The sequence below is a fragment of the Budorcas taxicolor genome, chromosome 13, assembly GCF_023091745.1.
Source record: "Budorcas taxicolor isolate Tak-1 chromosome 13, Takin1.1, whole genome shotgun sequence".
NCBI classification, from domain to species: Eukaryota; Metazoa; Chordata; class Mammalia; order Artiodactyla; family Bovidae; genus Budorcas; species Budorcas taxicolor.
The window spans coordinates 75674991-75692480 of record NC_068922.1 but is presented as its reverse complement, the minus strand read 5'-3'; the positions used below and the strand labels follow the sequence as shown (position 1 = coordinate 75692480).

Here is a 17490-nt window from a genome sequence, read left to right as displayed (position 1 = left end):
CCCTTTTGAATAAAAACACAAGAATTTTTATTGAGTCCCTGAGTTTCAGAACAGGAAGGGTTCAACTATTAGGCATGGTTGCATCCTCAGGGTTTTTGTCTTACCTGTTCATCACCTTGAACTAGGATTGACTTCATATTTTTATTTATAGTGACATAAAAAGTCTAAACTCACCAGATCCTGTTCTTCAAGGCTTGAAGCCTAAGTCCATCTTTCTTCTGTTAAAAGGAGTGATTCGCATGAAAGTGTTAAAGAATTAATGCAAGCTTCCCTGGTGGCTTGTTGGTAAAGAATCTGCCTGCCAATGCAGGAGACATGGGTTCCATCCCTGATGCGGGAAGATCCCACACACCCTAGAGCAACTAAGCCCATCACCGCAACTTCCGAGCCTGGGAACCGCTAGTCCCGAAGCCCGTGCCTAGAGCCCATGCTCTCCATCCAGCACGGGAAGCCACCGCAGTGGGAAGCCTGCACGGCAGCTGGAGAGTAGCCCCCGTTCGCTGCAACTAGATGGAAGCTTGTGAAGCAACAAAGACGCAGCGCAGCCAGAAATAAATGCATAAATAAAGTTATATTCAAAAAAAAGAATTAATGGTACCACGAGGAGACTTTCTTCCTAACAAGATCTGTTGTAGAATTACAAGAGAACTGAAACAGGGTACTTTTTAAAATTACTGACTTAAGATGTCTGGTACTGCCTAAAAGGCTTTTTTAAAAAAATTATTTATCTGTTTGGCTGTTCCAGGTCTTTAGTTGTGGGGTGCAGATTCTTAGTTCGCATGTGGGATCTAGTTCTCTGACCAGGAATCAAACCCAGGCCCCCTGCATTGGAGGTGCAGAAGCTTAGCCACTGAACCACCAGGGAAGCCCCCCCACATGGCTTCTCGTTTGCTTGCCTTTGATTGGATTTCTTGTATCGCCTTCCGTTGATTTGGTCCAAGTTGTCCCTTTACAGATGAGAAAACTGAGACTGCCACGCAGCTCAGGCTGGTGTTCACACCAAGTGCAGTGCTCTCCACTCCTGCAGCCCTTTTTATGCCATCTCCTACAGTTCTCCCCCTTACTCATGGAGCAGAATTGAGGAATGAACTTTTTGATAGGCATTTTCTTTACAGTTAAGAAAATACACTCAGTGACATAGTTTTGGAGCCGGTGAACTTGCTTGTGTCTGAGGTGACCCGGAGTTGAAGACCCAGATTTGTGTGTTTTGGCAGAAGGGCTCTTTTTATTAATGTTGAGTTCTTTGCTATATTTGGAAGTGAGAACAAAGGTCAGTCCACAAATTCATGATTTCTTTAAAATGGAATGTAACTATGGCATTAGTAAAGTATTGGATTTCATCCACACTCTAAAGTTTTCTCGTAAAGCAATTTCGTTTGAATAGTTTAAATGGACCTGAGCAGGGAGGCCCTTACAGAATGGCTGACCATAAAGCACAAAGTGTTTTTGCTGGCAACGTCCCCCTGTGGTCCCTGCAACAAGGAGGAGAACTAATATGTCAACAGATACTTTATTCATTTTCCACCTATTTTGGGGGTGAATTGGGGGTTACTCTTTTGGGGGTTGGCAGCAGTTTTGCGATCACATGTCCTTGAGAATTAATTCTTCTGTGAAAATAAGAAAACAGGTATTTCTTTATGAACTCCTCAGCAGGTACAGAACCACAGTCTCCTCTTTTTCTCATTTAATCCTTGCACACACCCTACTAGGGGGCACTGTTGTTATCCTTGTTGTATGCCTGGGGCTCAGAGAGAGTTGTGGATGGCAAGATACAATGGCAGGAACAAATCTCCGGCATCAGATCCGAGGGTGCGCTTTGTCCTCTTTTCTTGCTGAACCTCGAGCAGACTGCATAGCACCGGGTGTCTTGGCGGTGGCCGGGCCAGAGCCAAGGCCTGATCTGGTCTCCTGTCCCCTCCTGCCCCTCCTGTGATGTGGGAGGGCTCAGCGGCTGTGTGCCCATTTAGGTCGCCGCGGAGCATGGAGCAGAGTCCCCTGTGCTGAGCAGCAGGTTCTCATGGGTCGCCTGTTGTATACACAGTAGTGTGTCTATGTCAGTCCCGGTCTGAACCTCCCTGTTCACCCATCCCCTCCTTTGGTAGCCGAAGGTTCGTTTTTTACATCTGTGATTCTGTTTCTGCTTTGCCAGTAAGTTCATCTCTGCCGTTTGTTTGGATTCCACATAGAAGTGATACGGGGCAGTATATTGCTCTTTCTGTCTTACTTCACTCTGTGTGACAGTCTCTAGGTTCGCGCGTGTCTCTGCAAATGGCACTGTTTCGTGCCTTGTTTACGGCTGAGCAGTACTCCGTTGTATATAGGTACATCTTCCGTATCTGTTCCTCTGTCGATGGACACTTTAGGTTTTGTCCGAGCCCCGGCTATTGTCGGCAGTGCTGCAGTGGACACCGGGCTGCGTGCCTCCTTTTGAATTACGGTTTTCTCCAGATACATGGAGTAGGGTTGCTGGCTCACATGGAAGCTCTGCTGTTAGTTTTTTAAGGATCCTCCATATAGTTCTTCTTAGCGGCTGCACCAATTCACATTCCCACCAACAGTGGAGGGGGTTCCCTTTTCTCCACCCTCTTTCCAGCATTTATGGTTTGAGAGTTTTTGATGATGGGCGTTCTGACTGCTGAGCGGTGGACACCTCATGGTAGTTTTGATTTGCATTTCTCTAATCATGAGTGGTGTTGAGCATCTTTTCGTATGTTTGTTGACCATCTGTATATCTTCTCTGGAGAAATGTCTAGTTAGGTCTCCCCCCCCCCCATTTTATGATTGGGTTATTTGGGGGGTTTTTTGAGCTGCATGAGCTGCTTGTATATTTTGGAGAGTAATTCCTTTTTGGAGATGAATGCCTTATCGGTTGCTTTCTTTGCAAATGTTTTCTCCCATTGTGAAGGTTGTCTTTTTGTTTTGTTTATGGTTTCCTTGGCTGCACACAGATAGATTTTGGATATATGTCCTCTAGAAAAAGTATCAGGGAAGTTGATCACCCAAATTGTTTCTCTTTTTATCTTTTCAGATGATGGATGCAATAAAAGGCACGATGACGGAAATATATAACGATCTTTCTAAGAACACTACTGGAAGCACAATAGCCGAGGTCAGAGGTGACACATGCTATTCTTGCTTTTTTGTGGCTGTTATCTGTGTTTCATATATATTTTTTTAAAGTTTTTAAAAATTGGAGTAAAATTCCTTTTCAGTGTTGCTAGTTTCTGCCGTACAACAGTATGAACCGGCTGTATGTATACGTGTGTCTCCTCTCCCTTGAGCCTTCCTCCCATTCTTCACTCCCTGTTTGCTAAGGGTGTTTTCTCTGGGCTGATATGGGAGCGCCCTGAAGTTCTCTGGAAACCCCTCTCAGGTTCTGGCCCCGGTCCCCAGGCTTGCTCTGCCTTGATGGTGGTGTTGAGGGTATTTCTTCACTTGGCTGGGAAGCTGGTGCTGTGGAGACACACCCTGCTCTCTGTGATCACCTCATGTCTAACCAAACAGCCAAAACCAAAGCCTGAGTTATTGACCCACTGGCGAAATAGAAACCGGTTATTTTGGCCCCATATAAAATTGGCTCCTTCGTCATCTCCTGAAGTTTGGACTTTTTTATTCAAGTGATCTTGGTGTTCAAGAGGTAGTATCCCAAACTTCCTCAGTTTAGGCGATTACTTAGAGAATGGAGTGGTTAAAACATGGAAATGTCCACTTATGAAGTGACCACTTATTTTTTTTTTTTAAAAAAGAAAAGCCTCCCTGAATTTTCTTCCTAGGATAATGTCAGTACAAGCCGGCTGCAAATGGGTACCTTGGGGAAATGACAGGTGGCGGGACTTGTTGAGATCATTGAAAGTCACAATGGAAAGTGAGGGGAACCTCACATAGAGCCACTGATGTAAGAGGGCAGGCAGCGTGAGGCTGGCACCTGGAAAAAGAGGGGAACATCTCCAGGAAGATGCTCTGATGGGCCTAAACAGAGAACTGTGTGCTTCAGCTTTTTTTTTTTTTTTCTACACTGAGCTCTTTATAGGATCCTAGTTCCTTGACTAGGGATTGAACCTGTGACCTCTGCATTGGGAGCATGGAGTCTTAACCACTGGACTGCCAGGGAAATTCCAAGAGAGCTGTGCAAATGTAAAGATTTCAGGGAGGTCCCAAGAAAAATCAATGAATCTCTTTAGGTATTTTTGCTATATGACTGTCTTTATGATTATGCTGGGGTGTCAAACAACAAGGCCAAATGCTGTTTTTAGAAAAACCTCCTCTCCCTCACCCTGACCTGTCATCATACTTCATTCCTTTTTGTTCATTTAATTGATGTCCGGTTACCTGAAACCTTGGGTCTCGACAGATGTCAGAATATTCCAGATTTTAACGAGATAATATACAGTCCCCTTCCACAAGTAGAGACAGCATTTCTGCAGTGATACAATATGATTGTTCCCACCCTGTTGGAAGAATCAGAATTTCTCAGCCTTGAAGCTCCTGACGTTGGTGCCAGATGTTTCGCTCTGGTGGGGGCCGTCCTGTCCGTCTGGGATGTTGAGCAGAATTCCCAGTCTCTACCCTCTGGATGCCAGAAACAACCCAGAATGTCTCCAGGCACTGCAGCGTCATAGACAGAGGAGGGGGGCAAAAGTCATCCCAGTTAAAAACCATGGCGATGATTAAACACTGTCAGCAGCCTTGTATCAGTTCAGTTTGGGTTTATATTTTCTTCTCTCCAGATAAATTTGGCCCCAAATATACTCCTCCTCCCCTCCACCCCAAATACCCCATGGTTTTCAGAATGGTTAAGCTTTGGGATTTCAGGTGAATGATTATGGCCCCCACCCACAACTTTAGGTCAAAGATAAAGCTGTTTTTAGGATGTTTTATTTTTTTAGGCCAAAGTCCTGCTCAAAGCTGTTTCACATAGTAAGTCTCTTACGTGTGAACCATCAAATTGGGAACTTTCAAAGACGCGAACGTTTGCATGTCCAGTCACATAGGTTAGTTCACATGTCTGGCGCACGTCGTCACGCGCGTACCCCCTCCGTGTCTGGCGCACGTCATCACGTGCGTACATGCTCTGCAAGAGGTTGTGCTTTGCGTGCTTTACTGTATAGGGTGCAGTATTAGAGTATCTTTATCTCAAGCGCAGGATGTCCAGAAGCAAGCATAAAAGCAGCGGTGATGTAGCTGGTACTGTACCATATAGCCAGTGTATTCGTTGGCTTAGGCTAACTTTGTTGGACTTACAAACAAATTGGGCTTATGAATGGGCTCTAGGAATGGAACTTGTTCGTATGTAGGGGACTCACTGTACTATTTATTTTGAAAATCTCGTCTTCTTTTTCGCTTTAAAGCTCTTCCTGGAGTATCTCTTAGAAGAGATGAATCACTTGTATTTGGTTTTTTGAAGCAGAATTTCTCATGAATTTGGATTAACTCACTGGCACCCAAACTGGGGGAGGCCAGCAGAGACCAGGCTGCCTGTCCTTTGACTCAGCACGTGATGTTAACCCATAGCGAGAGCTGGAGCTTCTGAGCCCTATTGGCAATAGGTACCCAGATGCGCTTTGTAAGTCTTTCTGTCCCCTTACAGATCCGCAGGCTGAGGATTGAGATAGAGAAACTCCAGTGGCTGCACCAGCAGGAGCTCTCGGAAATGAAACACAACTTGGGTAAGTGCTGCTGACCTGGTCTGTACTGACGAAGGTTCTGGATAGGAACTTCTTACTGTGTCTAGAGTTGGGCCCAGATGTGAACTGAGTCAAAAGTAGGCCGGGGGATGTACCACTCCTGGGGAGAGCACAGCATCCTGGGGAGTCTAACCTGGAGAAACCAGGTATGAAGCAGGAGCTGGCAGGAACCCCCTTTCCTCTCTTCCAAATACCAACATCAGTAACCAGTCATCCCAACAGCTGTGGTAGCTGCTCCTGCTTGTGAGCTCTGACCTGTTGTAAAATTGAGAGACATCTCAGTAGCCTGAGCAGTTTGATAATTGTCCTGTCAGCCTAATGATCAGTCCTGATGTCCTGTCTGGCAGATTAGATCCACTGCCACTAAACACATCAAAATGAAGTATATTTAAGTTGTAGTCCCAGCTCTGCCCATCTTAGCAGCTGTGTGCCTTAGTTTCCTCATCTGTGAAATGGGTATTATAGTAGTAGACACCTCTTTAAGATTAAGGATTAAAAGAGTTCATATTTATAAAGTGTTTACAACAGTGCCTACAGATCATAGGTGCTGTATAAGTATTTGATATTAAAAAAAAGCTTATATGAATAATAAATTTCAAAATGAATTGAGTGAAAACTGTTCTGAGGATTTATGTGAGCACTTCCTGCAGAGTCCCCACGGAGCCCCATTATCAGTATGCTCAGGACCTGACATTCCTGATTACAAATAGTTCTTCAGGTCGGCTCAGTGGATGCCCATTTTACAGATGAGGACGTTGGAGCTCAGGGAGGCTGGGTGACTCTCTGCACTGGCTCATATGACCAGGACATCCCCAAGGGATTCACAGGGATTCACAGCTGTTAGGACCCACCCTCTGACCTGCTATGAATGAGCCCACGGCTTGGGATGGGGGAGTGAAGTTGGCGTCCTCTCCCCTCCACTCCCCTCCACTCCCCTCCCCTGGCAGAGCTGACCATGGCGGAGATGCGACAGAGCCTGGAGCAGGAGCGGGACCGGCTCATTGCCGAGGTGAAGAAGCAGCTGGAGCTGGAGAAGCAGCAGGCGGTGGACGAGACCAAGAAGAAGCAGTGGTGCGCCAACTGCAAGAAGGAGGCCATCTTCTACTGCTGCTGGAACACCAGCTACTGTGACTACCCCTGCCAGCAGGCCCACTGGCCCGAGCACATGAAGTCTTGCACCCAGTCAGGTAGGGCCTTAGGAGCGCCCCCTTGCCCAGGCTGTGGTGGACGGGCCCTTGTCCCCCCGTGGACCACAGGACACTTGCCATGCTCACTCACCACAAGTGACTCCTGCACACAAGAGAGCAGGCAGACACGTGGCCAAGTCCCCAGGCTCCGTTGTCTCCACCCTCTGGTTTCCTTGGCGGTGTTCCCTTGTGTGAACAGAGCTTGTAATGACAGCCCAGATGACTTCAGTTTCCTGTGGCTTGCTGTGGTTCTGCACTGGGGGCAATATCTATCTCTGCCCAAACCAAATGTGGGCGTCCCTGGTGGCTCAGATGGTAAAGAATCTGCCTGCAATGCAGGAGACCTGGGTTCGATCCCTGGGTTGAGAAGATCCCCTGGAGAATGGAATGGCAGTCCACTCTAGTATGCTTGCCTGGAGAATCCCACAAACAGAGGAGCCTGGCAGGCTTCAGTTCATGGGGTCACAAAGAGTCAGACATGACTGGGCGACTAAGCAGACACACACTCAAATCCAGTGCGTCTTCTACCCCTTCTCCAGTGCACAGGACAGCCCCCCACCATGGAACCCACCCTGGACTCAAGGCTTCAAACAATCACCAGTTCTTCTGTGAACGGCAAAGTGTTGGTTTGGAACTAATCTGTCTTTAAAATCTCTTTCTAATGCAAAGTGAGCAGATACCAGGCCAGGAGACTCTAGCAGGAAACACCGTCTAGATAGAACTTATTAATAATATTTATTAGTAATATCTTGGAGAAGGCAGTGGCACCCTACTCCAGTACTCTTGCCTGAAAAATCCCATGGACAGAGGAGCCTGGTGGGCTGCAGTCCATGGGGTCGCAAAGAGTTGGACACAACTGAGCGACTTCACTTTCACTTTTCACTTTCATGCATTGGAGAAGGAAATGGCAACCCACTCCAGTGTTTTGCCTGGAGAATCCCAGGGACGGGGGAGCCTGGTGGGCTGCCGTCTGTGGGGTCTCGCAGAGTCAGACACAACTGAAGTGACTTAGCAGCAGTAATATTTTACAGTTAGCACTTATTTATGGCCAATATTAGATTTCTGTGTTTAGAAGTAAAAGTCTCCACTTCAAAGAATTTATTTAAATGCAAATAACATAAATAATATGACAAGGGAATGTATCAGTGCACTGGCAAATTTTTCAAAGGTGGTAGATGAATGACCCAAGTTTGAGAAGCTCTAGGCAGGGGTTGGTAAGGTTTTTTTATGAAGGTCCAGAGAATAAATGTTTTTGGATTTGTGGCCCATGGGGTCTGTCAAAACCTCTCAACGCTGCTGTTACAGGGTGAAAGCGAGTTCATGAGGTGAACACTGGTCTAAAATTAGAAATTATGAAATGAGTAATTGGAACAACCGTACTAGGCTGTTTGCTTCACGAACATGCTTTTGTCTCCAGAATGATTTAATAAAACTTAAATCACAGACTCTGAAAAATGAACATATCTTCACGCACAGTTTGGAATTCTTGCGTCTGGGAAGACTCCGGTCCAGCTATTCTGGGCCGGCGCTGTGCCCTGGGCGGGGTTGGCTGGCATCTCTTAACACGTGGTGGTTTGCACGGAGCAGGGTTCCCTGCTGGCCTGGGCGCTACTACGCTCAGCTTATACATGGCTTCTGTTGCCCTTTGCCCACAGCTACCGCCCCTCAGCAGGAAGCAGACCCTGAGGTAAACACAGAAACACTAACTAAATCATCCCAGGGCTCCTCCTCCAGCACTCAGGCAGCCCCCACGGAAAGCAGCGCCTCGAAAGAGAAGGAGACGCCAGCTGAGAAAAGCAAGGACGGTGGCTCGGTGAGTATCCGTCCCATGCGCCTCGGGGCCAAGCAGAATCTCAGACCTGCCCCCCTCCCACCGCCATGGCAAGTCTGTCTTCAGGCTGCAGGTGGGGACGACGGGGTCTCTGCAGGCCTCCTTCTCCTCAGGTGTGTGTTGAGGGCAAGCATTGTCCAGCAGAACCTTCTGTGATGATGGCAGTGTTCTGTATCTCCTCTGCCCCTTGTGGGAGTTACCAGCCTCAGGTGGCTATTGAGCACTCGAACTGTGGCCAGTGTGACCAAGAACCTGGATTTCAGATGTTACTAAATTAATTTAGTAATAACTAATTTAAATGCAATAGCCACGGGGGGCTGGTGGCTGCCGTATTGGACACAGAGATTGCACCTCTTATTTTCCCAGGGTGCAGTATATGGATTGTATGCAGGCATTATTTTAGATGACACGTTGGTCATTTTTTACATTTGTAGTCATTATGGTTTTACTTCACGTGTATTAGGGAAAACATCAAGTCATCCCAGAAGTCAAACCTCTTTGATTTCATTGATAGTATTGCCTAGGAAGAGGTTATTGTGAAATAAAAGTGAATCAGTATAATATGGTGTAATATGTAGTCAGCCCTCCGTATCCATGGATTTCTCATCTGCAGATGCAACCTGCCAAAATGCCATTCTGTGTTTGGTTGAATCTGTGAATGCGAAACCCTCGGATACAAAGGCACGGTTATATTCATCCTTCTGGGCCATTTTATATAAGGAACTTGTGCATCCTTGGGGGCTCCTGGAACCATTCCACCTTGGGTCCTGGGGGACAGCTGCACTTCTTTTGTGATAGGGTAGAAATCTGGAGAGGGGAGTGGGTTCGAGAGAGGGCAGCTGGGGAATAGTATTCTTGACACTGAGGCTCTAGAGTGCAATAAGGGCCCCCCCTAGTCCTGTGTCCAGGGAGACAGGCCAGAAAAGGGCCCAGGGGTGGGGCCACCCCAGCTGACCTGGCCTCCCCTCCCTGAGCACACCAGGTAGGGGCCATGAAGGTGCTGGCGGGGCCGTGACGAGCACCCCCCGGGATCCTGGGGCTTCCCTGGGAGGGCTCCGTTGACCCCAGTGCCTTGCCTCCATGTCTCTCTTTCTGTGTTTCTAGACTGTTGACCTCTCTGGCTCCAGGGAGACGCCCTCCTCCGTTCTCTTAGGCTCCAACCAAGGCTCTGGTATGTTGCCCCCTGGTGGGTGAATGTGCTCTTATGTTCCGCATGGGCAGAGGGGAGCCATGTCCTCAGGGAGAGCCTGAAGGGTTCAGGGCGGTGGTTTGCAAACTGGGTTTCCTTAGGGATTCTCGGAGGCGCCCTTGCCCGGTCAGCAGGAGTGAGGGAATGAGGGAGTGGCGGGGCAGGTGGCATTGAGGCATTTCTCCAAGCAGAATGAAACTGTGTGAAACAGTCCCTGAGGTCCCAGTGCCTACATTCCGTGGAGGAGGGTTCTTGAGCCTTAAGAGGAAAAAAACCCATTTCTAGTAGGTGAGCTTTCTGTAGAAATCTTTCCTCTCGAGGGATAACCTGGCAGGCTGGCGCTAACTTTTCTGGTTCTCCTCTTCTGTGGAGTTTGAGCTGTCTTCTAGCCCAGTGGGTGTTTCCCCTGCCCACTCTCAAACCAGTTTTAAGGCCTTCCAAAAGGGTTCATCCTCAGTGAGAACTGTTCTGCTGTTTTCAGGGTCCTTCAGCTCCAACCAGGGTCTTTTTCTCTTCTAGACCATTCTCTTCTGTTGAAAACCAAACTTTTTTTTTTTTTTTTTTTTCATTTCTGCGTATTGAGTACATAGAGGAAGAAGTGATGTCCCTTGTTAGGGTGGCTGGAGGTTCCCCAGTGGTGCTGGAAGTGGGGTTTAGGTTCAGGGGACATGAAAGGGGGGTGGCATGAGCTGACTTCAGGGGGAATATGAACTGGGCATGGAATTATGATTGAACCGCCTGTCAACTCCCTTCTCACTCTCACTCAGGTCTTGTGATTGCATTTTGAGGACACGTTGAGTTTGGAGCTGAGGTCTTCCTCATCCCTTCTTCTAGCTTCTCTTTTTAACAAAGGCAGAGTGGACTCGAGACCTCAGCAGCATGGCACCCGCCTAGAGCTTCCTGCTACAGTTTGGGTTTCTTTATGTTGATTTGTAGAGTTGCCTGCTGTGTGTGGCAGGTGTTACGGGTTCCTGCTTTTGGTGGTGATACAAGAGTTTCTGTTCGGCTTAAGTGGAGAGTGAGTTTAGAAACATCAGCTGAGCCGTAAGTAGGATTTTGGATGTGTCAGAGCTGCAGAGGTGCTTGGGGTGGGGAAGGGTTCAAGTTGGGGAAAACACTGCTGCGGGCAGGGGCCGCTGTTGAGGTCTCAGAGCAGCAAAGTGGCGGCATCCATGTGGGAAGATTAATGGGCCTTAGGAAGATAAGCGGTGCTGTGGGGTATGGAATCCAGTGGGACAAGGAGGCTTGCATGCAGGAAGGCGGTTGGGAGATACAGCATCTCCCAGTTGTGAGGTGGATGAAGTGTTCCCTGGCCCAGGGGTTGGTAGACTTTCTGTAAAGGACCAGAGGGTAAAAGAGGAGAAGCTTCGAGGGCCACACCTTCTTTTATCAGAACTGCTGTTGTCGGATGAAAGCAGCCTCAGATGGTACGTAAACAGATGGGCCTGTGCTGCAGTGAGCTTGCACTTGGAAAAGCAGGCGTTGGGCTGGATTTGGCCTGTGGGCCGTCACTGGCTGACCCCCGACCTGAAGCACCCTGGTGTGCGAGGGAGTAGAAAGGGAGGGTAGAGAGAGGAGGTAGGGAGGCTCAAGTTGCTGGGGAGTTGGTGTGGAGGGTGGAGTGGGGAGAAGACCATCCCAGGGAGTCTGATAACTAGAGGGGGAGGGAGGGAAAGATCCCGAATCGTCAGCATTTTTTAGGGAGTGCTGCAGTGTTATTCTAGAGCGGGGGCAGAAGGGAGCTGAACCAGAGGTCCCTGGAGGCTGGATCAGGACTGGGAGCTCATGGCTCCTCATTGCCCCCTATTTGCGTTCCACAGCCGTCTGGCTAATGGGTTGTCGTCAAAGCAGACAGACCAGCTCATTTTCTGATTCCTCATACGTCTCCGGGCTTCTGTTAGTGTTTTGCTGCTCGCTGACAGTGTAGAAGGAATCTGGAGAAAAGTGGGCTTTGCAAAAACATGGAGGTTCCTATGTTCTTTATCGGCTTCTGGAACCTGGCTGGTTAAGATGAGGGTCTAGTCGGGAGGGAGAAAGGTTGACTAGGAGACAGGAGCTTCCTGGGGGTGGGTGTGGGCCTCTCCTGTTCACTTGTCTCTTCATTTTAAGATTTTAAAGTGATGCCTGCCTATCGAGTTGACCCTTAAACATGGGTTTGAACCATGCAGGTCCACGTCTGTGTGGATTTTTTCCCCCATAATGAATACAGTTCTACACAGTCTGTAGCTGGTTGAACCTGTGGATGTGGATATGGAGGGCTGACCATGAGACTTTGTATCCATGGAATCTGGTATTCATGGTGGGTCCTGGAATGAATCCGCTGTACCATCCCTGATACCAGGGGATGACTAGTCAGAGAAAATCGAACAGGGAAAAAAATTCCTTGTCCAAGTTTCCATGGCTATCTTTTTGCATCTGGTACTTATTTGTAAATAACTTGTTTCCCCATATTTCTGTTTCTCGACTTTATCTAGACACTGCTTGTTGACTTCTGGCTTTAGAAGATGACAATCGGGGTCACTTACCACCTCTCTTCTCCCCTCTCCCAGACCACCCTGTCACTGTTGGATGTGCTCTGTGGGTTCCCTTGGTCCAATTCAACACTGTCTGCTTCGCCCTTGTTCTCCAGGTGGAGGAAACAGTGCCCCTGGGCCCCTCTCTTGGTGCTCATCGCCTCCCTCACCTCTCCTCCACTGTCATATTCAGCCATTCCCATCTCCCCGCTCTGACTTGCCCATCATCAAGGTGGAGAACGCGTGCATTCTCTTCTATAACTGCAGTTGGTCCTTCTCAGTTCTGGCTGTTGGCTCTCTTAAAGGTTGACAGGCGATCATCTGTGTTTCCATCATTATGGTCGTGCTCTTCCATCTCTGTGTAGCCTTACTTTTTCCCTGTAGCGTATCTTCAGTGATTTCCCTGCCGAGTGCTTCACCGTGACAGTTGTTTTATTGAGACACTTTTCCTGTCGCTCATTTCAGGCTCTTGCATTTCAGACAGTTACGTGTTGGTGTCCTGCCATCGTGGCTGAGGAGTGGCCCACTGAAGCTCACCTGTGGCTCCTCCCTCAGTCCTTCTCAGCACACACAGCTCTGTCGCCCTCTCTTTTCTGATCTGTCATCAGCCTTGGCAGTAGATTTGTGATTATACTTGCCCTGAATAATCTGGGTTCCTTGGGTGGAGCCTTCCCACCTAAGTGTGGTGGGGCCGGCACCTCCCGTTTCCCTGGCTGAATTAAGCTCTTGGTAGAGCTAGTGGTTCCGAGAAAAATCTGCTGTCAGAATTCTGGGAGTTGATGGCTTCACGTGGTTGCTTTCATGTCCTGTATGCCGTATTTCCACCTGTATTCTCGTGCTGTGTCCAGGGATCCTGTTCATGGTTTTACTATGCATTTTTAAAAGACTTAGTCTCCTGTGAATGCCTTGAGTTGGAAAATGGTGACATCGACCCAGCAGCCCCTACCCCGTGCTAAGACCAGTAGCCTGCTGATGAGCAGGAGAGCGAGCCCGTGGGGTTGGCGGACTCAGCTCTCTGCCAGACTCTGAGGGGGCCTGTGCTATCTCTCCAGTTAGCAACAGGTGCGACAAGCAACCTGCCTCTGCCCCAACCTCCACAGACCACCAGCCGCACCCCAACTACCCAGCCCAGAAGTGTAAGTATGAACCCGCCTCACGGCAGCCAGCGGGGAGCTTTTCCCGGCAGGCGGAGGGCTCGTCTTGTGTGTGTCCGTGTGTGTTTGCTTTGTGGGCGTGTCTTCTCCTGTTCTCCTGAGTGATGGGTCTTGGCTTTGCCTGGTTTCTTCCTCATTGTGCCTCTGATGGCCATCGGAAACTGCAGTAAGAAATGAGAGAGCCAGGACAGATGTTTTTTTTTTTTTAACCATGCTATGCAGCTCATGGGATCTTAGTTCCCCAAGCAGGGATTGAACCTGTTACCCTTGGCAGTGAAAGCACCAAGTCTTAACCACTGAACTGCCAGGGAATTCCCGATCTGGCTTCTTGAAGGGGCTTCATCCTCCCTTAGTCTTTCCATGATGAGTCCTGGAGTCACACCCTCTGCAGTGACCGGCTGAACCAGCCAGCATGCCCTGTCCTGTCGGCTCTGTAGTTCCTCAGGTGGCCAGCCTGGCTCTGGGATGCAGCTTCTGTGCTAAGTAAGCTAAGCCCTGCTGCCCAGCTGGTCTCTGCCTTCAGCAGAGCTGGGGAGACTCCAGTGTGACTTGACTGCCTTGTTGTCAGAGTTTCCGTGTTGTGATGACCAGCTGCATCACTGACCTTCCGGAGGAACAACAGTGTAGGTGTCACGAGTAGGGAAGAACGTGTAAGAAGAGGTGGACTCAAGGACCACAAGAGAGCCCGACCCCAGACCCCAGCTCTGCCCACCACAATAGCGCCTCCTTTGGGTCACAGATGCAAGTGACGAGGAAGCATTCCCTCCTGAATGAATCCAGGACTTGGGAGATCCTTACCACTGTCTTTGCTGCTTCTCTTCCAGAACCAGAGCTCAGGACCACACACATGCCTCTATCACCAGGCGATGATAAGAGTGGTCACCCTTCTAGGTGATGACGCAGTCCCTTGCTCCCTCACTCCGATTCTGTCTCTAAGCTTGACAGCCGACTTCTTTCAATCAAATGTTATCATCCCACCTCAAGAAGTTAAAAAAAGTTTTGTCCCAATCTGTCTGAACTTGGTAAATGATCTAAGATATGATGGGATCTCAGTGACGTGCTGGTGGGTCTCTCAGAGTCGGCCATCCCGCTAAGCCTCCAGGCTGGACTGTCTCCCAGCTGGACAGACACCTCCTTTGGCTCATCCTTCAGTGTCCTCACGTCTTACTCATCCACAATGTAGCTCCTTACAACGCACACGTCCTTGAAGCTCCCTTAGGTCTCACTCTGGTTCTTGCATCCTGCAGTTGACCCTTAAGCTCGTCCTTACTGGGAGCCAGTTGGTCTTAACCATTAAGCCCAGGTGGGCTTAACCATTCTGGTCCTCACTGCTTTTCCTTTGGCTGGTTTAGGTGTAAGTCTGTTTTTTCAAGTTGCCTGTACAATAATTAAAGAAACCCCATTAACAGAAGTGAGTAGATTGAACGCCAAATTTCAGTGCCTTTTTTAGTGGCCAAGGTCGGATACAACAAGGACATTGGGGGTACTTGGTGTCTGCTCGTGTGGCAAGGGTGCTGCCTGGTCCCAAGTGGCACGCAAGAAACATCTTCCTCGATAAATTAGTACCTTTTCCCCGTTTGTCTTTATTTTCTCTGAGCATGATGCCCTCCTGTTTTTCCAACAAGCTCTTGTTAAATCCTTATAAATGCAGGGCAGTAAACGGTGGCAGGATTTTGCCCCTGTGTGTTGTGGGGAGTCGGGAGGGGAAGGTGGCTTCCTGGGGGAGCAGGTGTGGATCACGTAGAAGGGGATGGTTGCCCTTGTTCAGGGGTGGGCCTGGATGCTAAAGCTCCCTTTCCCCTTGGCTTCCCCCCTCCCCAGACCATTCCCGGAGCAGTAAATCCAGTTGCTGGAGCGGCAGCGAGGAGAAGCGAGGGTCGGCCCGCTCCGAGCACAATGCCGGTACCAGCTCGAAGAGCCTCATCCCGAAAGAGTCCCGCCTGGACACCTTCTGGGACTAGGGACACGCTGGGACACAAGCTGCCCGCCCCATGGAGGGAAACAACCCAGACACCAGGGAAACCGGAAACTGCAAAGAAACATGAGTCCGGAAGACCGCCACCCTCAGCCTGGAGGATGCCAGCCATTCAGACTCGGCCTCTGCACCCGGCACAGAGGGCCGCCCACACTACATCACGTCCAGCGATAGCCTTGACTGAGGACTGTTCCACCCACGTGAAACCTTTGCTTTAGATGTAAATAATGTACAATTTGTGGATGTCATCGAGCCTAGAGTACCTTCCCCTTTTTATATTTGTATTGACTTTAACTTATAAAAAAAAAAGAGAGAGAGGAGAAAAAACAATAAAAAACAGAAAACACACCCAACAACAAATAGAATGTTTGAATGCTGGAGAAAGGATGGTCAGCCAGCCCGTCTGTGACAGGGGTGCGGAGAGGGCGTGGGGCTCGCTTTGGGGCGCACAGCTCCTCTTCCTCTGATGCCCCGTGAGCGGTTTCCATTCGTATGTCTGTACACGGCACGTTGGGATCAGGAATTCCCAGCACAGAATTCGGTGCTGCTGTGGACAACATCACATGCACCCATTGGCCCCTTTCAAATACTACGTTATCATGTTACAAAAGGCAAGCTCTCTGGACCAGAAGGACACACGGAGGAGCTCGTTAATTTTAGGTGATTTCCACGATGACTCTACTCCTATAAAAGGGAAAAAAGACAGAAAAAACAAAACAAAACAAAACCCCACATCCTTGTTTACAGAAGATTAACTAGAAACAAGCCCCGCTCAGCTCAGTTTGCCGAAGAGAGGACCGTAGAAAGCGTTCGAGTCAGAAGCTCCGAAACAGAGAGTTTTTCTTTGCTTTGTGGTTCCTTTAAAGACACTCACACCCGCTTGGTAAGAGATGGCCGTGCTTCACGGAAGTGAGAAGTCAAAGGCGAGACGCACGCGGAGAGGACATTTGAGTCTGAGATGAAGCATGTATGTAATATTTATACGATGGAATTTTACGTTTTTATGTCAGCATGAAACCAAGGCAGTTTGAGGGGAAGCAGGACGCCGCCGTGCTGTCTGTCAACACTACGTATGCTGTAGTATCATTTTGTATGTTGTGTAAAACAAGAAGCATTGAACAAAGCAAAAAGGTGACGTATGTATATGAGAAAAATCAATTGTACGATATCATTCCAGTACATTCTGTTGTACATTTTAGTCTCGTTTCCTTTCTCTTCATTGTTGATAAGAGGATGCGAACTGTACAGTTTCCAGCTAGTTACCCATATTAGAGAAGAAATAAAAAAGAGAGTCCTAGAAGAAAATAGGAAAGAACATTTGTCGATTGCAGTTGTCAAAAAAAAAAACAACAAAAAAAAAACACCTAGCCTAGCTGGCCTTATTTGTGAAGCATAATTGCTTTTAGCATATGGAAGTATTTTTTCACATTTTCTTTGTATAAAATTTGTATTAAACTTAAATATCTTTTTTGATGATGGTGTTTCTTTGTGACTGAGCCAGTGGACTCACGCGGTATGCTCTCTTGGGTTCCCCCCACCCCTTAAGTTTTTCAGATTCTTCACCCTTTTTTAATTAAACTGTTTTGGAAAAATGCCTTGGTCGTCCTCAAATTTGCAGTTTTCCCTTTGGTCGGGATGGCCGTGTCAGGTTTGGACCAAACATGGAGACGGGGCCACACAAGGTCAGGAACCCCTCTCTCCACATTATAAATAATGGACCCCACTGGGAGCTTTCCTGGGAAGTCCAGTTCTTGGGGATTTACTGACAGAAATGGAGACAGAAGGGAAATTCTGGGTCAGTCTTGGAAGAACACTGCTAAGTCGCTTCAGTCGTGTCCGACTCTGTGCGACCCCATAGACAGTAGCCCACCAGGCTCCCCCATCCCTGGGATTCTCCAGGCAAGAACACCAGAGTGGGTTGCCATTTCCTTCTCCAATGCATGAAAATGAAAAGTGA

General features: G+C 48.5%; 1 protein-coding gene across 1 annotated transcript in view; it reads left to right on the top strand.

Annotated features, from left to right (window-relative positions):
- Nucleotides 1-16581, top strand: part of ZMYND8 (zinc finger MYND-type containing 8) — a 121943-nt gene extending 105362 nt beyond the window's left edge. The window contains exons 17-23 of the mRNA XM_052650390.1: nt 3029-3109; nt 5588-5666; nt 6632-6871; nt 8527-8684; nt 9807-9873; nt 13457-13540; nt 15380-16581. Coding sequence (XP_052506350.1) covers nt 3029-3109; nt 5588-5666; nt 6632-6871; nt 8527-8684; nt 9807-9873; nt 13457-13540; nt 15380-15519 — 849 coding nt within the window. The 3' untranslated portion in view covers nt 15520-16581. The remainder of the gene's footprint in view (nt 1-3028; nt 3110-5587; nt 5667-6631; nt 6872-8526; nt 8685-9806; nt 9874-13456; nt 13541-15379) is intronic.
- The last annotated feature ends 909 nt before the right edge of the window (nt 16582-17490 follow it).